Below are 6686 nucleotides of genomic sequence, written 5' to 3' on the forward strand. Positions count from 1 at the left end.
AATTTGACTCCACCTATCCTTTGCTTCAAACAGTTCAACGACTGATCATGCCTCTGCCGACTTCAGATGCCTCTCTTGCCACATTACACATCAGAACAGATTTCCTCTCTTTTTGCATTGTGGCATCCTCAGCGCCTAGCACAAGGTAGGTGCTCCATGGATACCAAAAGGCTAAGGCAGCAAGAGGTTCTATATTCACTTGTGGGCCATAGGAAGGAGGGTGGGGCTCTGTCTGCACCTGCTGGTTGGCTGCAGCAGCGAGAATGCATGGCCCTGTGCCGCTCAGTCCAATCTTTTCTTCCCATGAGGTAACACAACCTCCCTATCCTCTGTGGGGGAGGGGGTGGGAGTGGTCACCAACTCGATCAGAGGCCAGCTCCCCATCTCTCCATCTCCTGAGCCCCTTTCCACGTGGAGAGGGCCCCCATGCAGGTCCTAGGGTAACGAAGACTCTTACCCCCGCCGGCCGGAAGGTGTCGCCCTCGCGCCAGAGCAGAGGCGCAGACCAGCGGAGATACACCCACCCGCAGCGCACGCAGGCGCAGAGGGCTCTTCCGGCGCCGGGCTGCCCTCGCCGCCTCCTCCTTGCCGGGGATGCTGCGCCTCCGCTGTGGGCTGAGGCAGTTCCCAGCAGGAGCTGGTACTCGAGCTGCCGCCAGCCTACACTTGGGCGCCGAGATGCCCAAGAAAGCTGGCGCGACAAACAAGGCCAGTTGCAAGACCCATGGCAGCGGGAGGGTGGGGCGGCTGGAATGCTGGTTGGGGAGTGCGGGAGTGAAGAGGGATCCGTGGGTGGGTGGAAGCGCCGCCAGCTGCTTGTTGTCTCTGCAGTCTGGGGCTCCTGCCCCCCGCCTCACTCGGCCGCGCCCCGGTCCAGCGGGGGAGGTCAGCGCCCGGGCCGGCGGTGCGCGAGGCCCTCCCTGAGCTGCGTCTGCTGATCTCTCCGGCCTCTCCCTCTCTCTCAGGCCAGCGCTTCGTGTTTCGGCTGCGCCGGGCGGCCTCTGCTTCCCTGGGAGCTTGCATTCTGTCTATTCCCCTGGACTGGTTCTCGCACCTCTCAGTCCAGTATACACTACTCCCGCTTCCCTTCCGCCGTCTCTGAGGGGCTGACTCCAATAACTCTAAGACTGCCTCCTGCTGGGAGCTTCCCTGGTGTCCCAAAGGCCCGACTGCCTGCCCTTCTCTGCGCAGTGATGGCCTGTGCGTATCTCGTCGGCACTCTTAGCACGTGTGTTAAGTAGATTTATTCTTTCTCTCTCGCTGCAGTCCAAGCTCCTTGAGGGCAAGGACCATGTGTCCTTTTTTATCTTTATCTATCCTTTGCCTGCGTGCTGCCCTGGTGCTTAGTTTGTGTTTGTTGAATGGAAAGTTCATGGTACAGCTTCTGGCACATAGTAGTCCTTTAAATACCACTTCTTCCCCCCTCCATCCCTCGCAAACACACACACCGCTTCCAGCCATAGTTGCTCACAAACATGTGTTAACTTATCCTGCTTGAGATACAAAGATTAGTAATAAATGGTATCTACTCCTGAGGAATAGAAAATACAAAGCAGACGGTAGGAACCAGCTTTAAGTCAGGTTTTCCAGGGCAGGAAAAAAAGCACTTTGTGGGGTTGATGGCAAGGCTTCATGGCAAAATTGATTCGAGCCATGAAGGATGTTGGAAGATCATTCTAGGGACCCGGAAATACCTGGACAGAACAGATTTGCCTAGTTTGTCCTGGTTAAGGATGAAAAGGAATTGTGGAATTATCAAATGTGTGGGAAAGTAAGGTTGTAGTGTGGTTGTTGTTGTCGTTTTAGGGTAAAAGCCAGAGCAAGGAACAAGAGAGACCGCTTCCTCCCTTAGGTCCTGTGACAGTTGATCCTAAAGGTTGTGTCACCATAGCCATCCATGCCAAACCTGGTTCAAAGCAGAATGCTGTGACAGGTATATCTGGACACTGGGGTGGGAGTCTTGTATGAATCAGTTGCCCTGGCCCCCAATCCTCCCTTTGTCTTGGTTTGCTGAAAGTTTATCCTATATGGTGAAGTGTATTTTTTGCATCTGCAGTTAGAGGCTTCTTCATTCTTAGATTTTAATGTAAATGTGTAAATCTGGTGTTTAAAAGTGAATATACCATATTTACAGCATACCAAGTTAGGGAGTTCCCACTGTAGCTCAGTGGTTTAAGAACCTGACTAGTACCCATAAGGATGTGGATTCCATCCCTGGCCTTGCTCAGTGGGTTAAGGATCCCGTGCTGTGGTGCTGTGGTGTAGGTCACAGACATGGCTTGGATCTCGCTTTGTTGTGGCGTAGGTGGACAGCTGCTGCTCTGATTCGACCCCTAGCCTGGGAACTTCATATACCATGAGCACCACAATAGATAGATAGGTAGGTAAATAGGTAGATAAAGAATAGAATATCAAATTAGATGAAAAACTGTTGTATATTTTCCTTTTTAATATGGTATTTTATTAACCAAACTTACTACGATCAATTAGAAATGTATACAGATATCAAATAATTATGTCATGCATCTGAACCTAATGTTATATATCAATTATACCCCAATTTTTTTTGGCCCCACCTGCAGCATGTGGAAATTCCTGAGTCAGGATCAAACCCATGCCACAGCAGTGATGACACTAAATCCTTTACTGCTAGGCCATCAGGGAATTCCAGCTATACCTCAATTTTTTAATAAAAGTATTTCAGAAAGAACACATATAGAAATATATGTAGCCTATATTATTCTTAGTTTGTCCTATGCCAGAAGTGGGGACATTGGCCAGAGAAAGAAAGACTTTGTTTTTTGCTCTTTTTTTTGTCTTTTTTTGCATTTTCTAGGGCTGCTCCAGTGGCATATGGAGATTCCCAGGCTAGGGGTCTAATTGGAGCTGTAGCCGCCGACCTACACCACAGCCACTGCCGCGTGGGATCTGAGCTGAGTCTGCCATCTACACCACAGCTCAGGGCAATGCCGGATCCCCAACCCACTAAGCAAGGCCCGGGATCGAACCCGCAACCTCATGGTTCCTATTGGGATTCGTTAACCACTGAGCCACGACAGGAACTCCTGTTTTTTGCTTTTTGGGCTGCACCTGTGACATGGAAGTTCCCAGGCTAGGGGTCAGATTGGAGCTGTGGCTGATGCCTACACCACAGCCACAGCAAAACCAGATCCAAGCCGCGTCTGCAACCTACACCACAGCTTGCGGCAACGCTGGATCTTTAACCCACTGAGCAGGGCCAGCACAATCTCCTGGATAGTAGTCTGGTTGTTTCCACTGAGCCACAACAGGAACTCCCAAGAAAGATGTTTCGATTGATTTTCAATGACCGTTGGTCCAAGGAGGGAGAGGAAACCTGAAATCTGGGAACCTTATCATCAACACCTCTGTGAACTTGTTTTAAATCAAAACAGTACAAAATATTTCTGGGCCCAGCTTCTTCATCTCTCAGATGAGGTGGTGGGACTGTTATCTTTTAAGATATTCCCTGAAATCCAAAAGTTGCCTCAGGAATCTCTGCAGTGGGCAAGGGGGTGGTCAGTAGGCAGGACTCCTGAGTAGCTGTGTTTACATTTGTTTTAAATGATGGGGTTTTGGAAGAAATTGGGTGGCGAGGATTTTGAGTGGGGAAAAAGCTCGAAAACCATTGATCTAAATTAATCCTGAAGGTCTCTTACCACTAGAGCCAAAGCTCTGTATTCCAATGTTCTTAATATCTTGCAAATAAGACCTCAGAATTGGGGTGCCAGGCCTGGTTTGTGCTGATGGTCATGTTAGCTTGGCTATTCGTTGGTCATACCTTCCTTGGCCAGCATTTTCTAAGTAGTTGCAGTGGGCACTGTCTGCTGTTGGAATACCACGTTTCATCAGATCTACTTGGCCTTCAACTACAAGGTACACATAATTTTATGTCCCAGGAAGAAAGACAAAGTCCACATCAACTAAGCACTTCTTTTCCACCTATTATAAGATACATGTAGATTTCAAAGATATTAAAATGTGAAAAACTGTGCATCTTAGAATAAGTGACAGGATAAAAGGAGGGCTGTTTTACTGTCTCACTCCTCTGGATTCTGTGGCCATGTTTACACAGGCAAGATGTATGTGTGTGGAAATGCACAGGTAACCCCAGATGCAAGAGCAGCTCAAGCTCATGTGCAGACTGCCCTGAGTATATGCTTCTCTTTCTCAGCAGTCACAGCGGAGGACTGTGGGTTGGCTGCTCTTTTATAAAGGCTGTATTAATGAGGGAGTCAGGACCACTCTTCAAAAAGCAGAGTTCATTGTTCCTGGATTTCAAAGCATGCATTCACATTTATTTTGAATCACTTTCTAGCCATGTAACCTTGAACACATTACTTCTTGGTTGCAGTTTCTTCATTAGTAAAATGGAGATAATAAAGGTATTAATATCATCATAAAAGTATAGGATTAAACGCATTAGTATTTGTAAAGCCCTGAAAACATGTTTGTATGTCCTTAAAATTAGCATAAGTACTACCTAAATATTAACTAAATAAATACATTTAAAAATATTAACAGAGGGAGTTCCCGTCGTGGCGCAGTGGTTAACGAATCCGACTAGGAACCATGAGGTTGCGGGTTTGGTCCCTGCCCTTGCTCAGTGGGTTAACGATCCGGTGTTGCCCTGAGCTGTGGTGTAGGTTGCAGACACGGCTCCGATCCCGCGTTGCTGTGGCTCTCGAGTAGGCCGGTGGCTACAGCTCCGATTCAACCCCTAGCCTGGGAACTTCCATATGCCGTGGGAGCGGCCCAAGAAATAGCAACAACGACAACAACAACAAAAGACAAATATATATATATATATATATATATATATATATATTAACAGAGGCATTTCACATAAGAAATGCATCTAGTCCAGTGCCCACATTTCCCTGGTGAGGAAACCCTGAACAACCCTGTACAATCCTGGGAGCTGCCTCCTTCACTCATTTCCTCAGTGACACAGCTGGGGCTAAAGCCCAACTCTGACTCCCTGCCTGGGCTCCTCCTATCAGACCAAGTGCGGTTTCAGTTCCTAAATCGAGGTTACTGTCCAGGACTCTGTAGACCCATCTTGGTCAGCAGGGTGGAATAAATACCGATTTTCTTCTCTGGATTTCTTTTCTGTAATGGCAGAGACATGTTTATGTTCCCTTAACTGTGATTAGTTTAATCATTCTTCATTCAAGAGTTATTAAATTCAAACCTCGTATATGTCAGCAGATGCACTTTTACAAAAGATCCTCACTTCATGAAGAAAAAGAACTCCATGAGGGTCAATTCTACACTGTTTTCATTCCAGATCTGACCACTGAGGCTGTAAGTGTAGCTATTGCAGCGCCTCCATCCGAAGGAGAGGCGAACGCTGAGCTCTGTCGGTATCTTTCCAAGGTCTTTGAACTCAGGAAGAGCGATGTGGTTTTGGATAAGGTAGGTCTCTCTCTCTCTCTCTCACTCAACATCGGTCATTATTTTAAAATCATAGTTTTTTTTTTTCTTTTCTTTTCCAAATAGTTGAAAAACCAGTTTTTTTTTTAACTCATATTCATTTAATCACTAAAATTTGTGAATTCTATTTAGTTCATATTCATTTTGAAAATGTAATGTCTAGTTTTATTATTACAGAAATTGACACAGGAAAGTAAAAACTCTGGAGAGTAGTGAAAAACTGTAGTGAGATGGCATCTAAGAGACAGTCTTGTCTAGACCAGAAACGGCTAAGAAGGCAGGCACTAAGCTGTCAGGAAAGCTCCAGCCCACCTGTGACAATCCCACAAGGACACGGCTGTGGTGGATACAGCTGAAGTCTGCTGTCTTCAATAGCATTGGAAAATTTAGTGTGTTATCCTGACACCGTTTTTTTCCTTTTGGTCCAGGGTGGTAAATCTCGTGAAAAAGTGGTGAAGCTTTTGGCCTCCACAACTCCGGAAGAGATCTTGGAGAAATTGAAAAAGCAAGTTGAAAAAAAATAAAAGCAAGAAGTGAAAAATACATCCTTGAGAAACTTTTTCATTGCTAATGTTGAAGAGGCTGTTAAAAGGAAAATATATTTAAATATACAGAGCATATATTTAATAAGTTGAAAAATACATACATATATTTAATAAGAACAGGACTCAAAAAAGAATGAAGCTTTAAAGATACCATATGTTGAATTTAGGTTCTAAAATTCCTGAATCCAAATGGCTTGGAACATGTTAATCTGATTTCATGGTATTACAAAGTAACAGAGCTGGGAAGGGTATTCAAGGTGACCTGACTCATCCCTTTTCAACTGTGATGGGGCTTCTGAGATCCAGAAGTTGAGAGGTTTCCGGGTCACATGGTGCAAGATGGCAGCTAGAACCTAGATCCCTTGACTCCTAGTTGGATGCAGTTTATCCTGATAGTGAAATATTTCTACAACACTTCTGGAATTCTGGGAATTGCCTTCTAACCCACTTTACAAGTGCCAAGGAGACAACCTGCTTTGTAATGTTACTTTATATTTTAAAATGCCTATCTCAGTGCAAAAATGTTTGTTGTGTCTTTTTAAAACTTTACTGAGCATGTTGTTAAAAAGTAGATGAGAATAATCAGGACTTATAACTTGGGAGTTCCTGTTTTGGTTCAGTGGGTTATGTCCCCAGCTAGTATCCATGAGGATAGGGTGCGAGTTTGATCCCTGGATTTACACAGTG

At 45.6% G+C, this 6686-nt stretch overlaps 1 protein-coding gene across 1 annotated transcript; it reads left to right on the forward strand.

The window, feature by feature from the left end:
- Window positions 1–551: 551 nt before the first annotated feature.
- Window positions 552–5997, forward strand: C9H15orf40 (chromosome 9 C15orf40 homolog). Its single transcript, XM_047795787.1, has 4 exons — window positions 552–708; window positions 1807–1933; window positions 5309–5436; window positions 5883–5997. Exons 1-4 carry the CDS (start codon window positions 595–597, stop codon window positions 5976–5978), a joined length of 465 nt encoding a protein of 154 aa, XP_047651743.1. The 5' UTR covers window positions 552–594; the 3' UTR covers window positions 5979–5997.
- The last annotated feature ends 689 nt before the right edge of the window (window positions 5998–6686 follow it).

Source organism: Phacochoerus africanus, chromosome 9 (genome assembly GCF_016906955.1).
Source record: "Phacochoerus africanus isolate WHEZ1 chromosome 9, ROS_Pafr_v1, whole genome shotgun sequence".
In the NCBI taxonomy this organism is placed as follows: domain Eukaryota; kingdom Metazoa; phylum Chordata; class Mammalia; order Artiodactyla; family Suidae; genus Phacochoerus; species Phacochoerus africanus.

Coding starts and splice junctions, on each gene's coding strand:
- C9H15orf40 (XM_047795787.1), top strand. CDS start 595: ATGCTGCGCCTCCGCTGTGGGCTGAGGCAGTTCCCAGCAGGAGCTGGT. Junction 709..1,806: donor AAGCTGGCGCGACAAACAAG/GCCAGTTGCAAG, acceptor TTGTCGTTTTAG/GGTAAAAGCCAGAGCAAGGA. Junction 5,437..5,882: donor GCGATGTGGTTTTGGATAAG/GTAGGTCTCTCT, acceptor CTTTTGGTCCAG/GGTGGTAAATCTCGTGAAAA.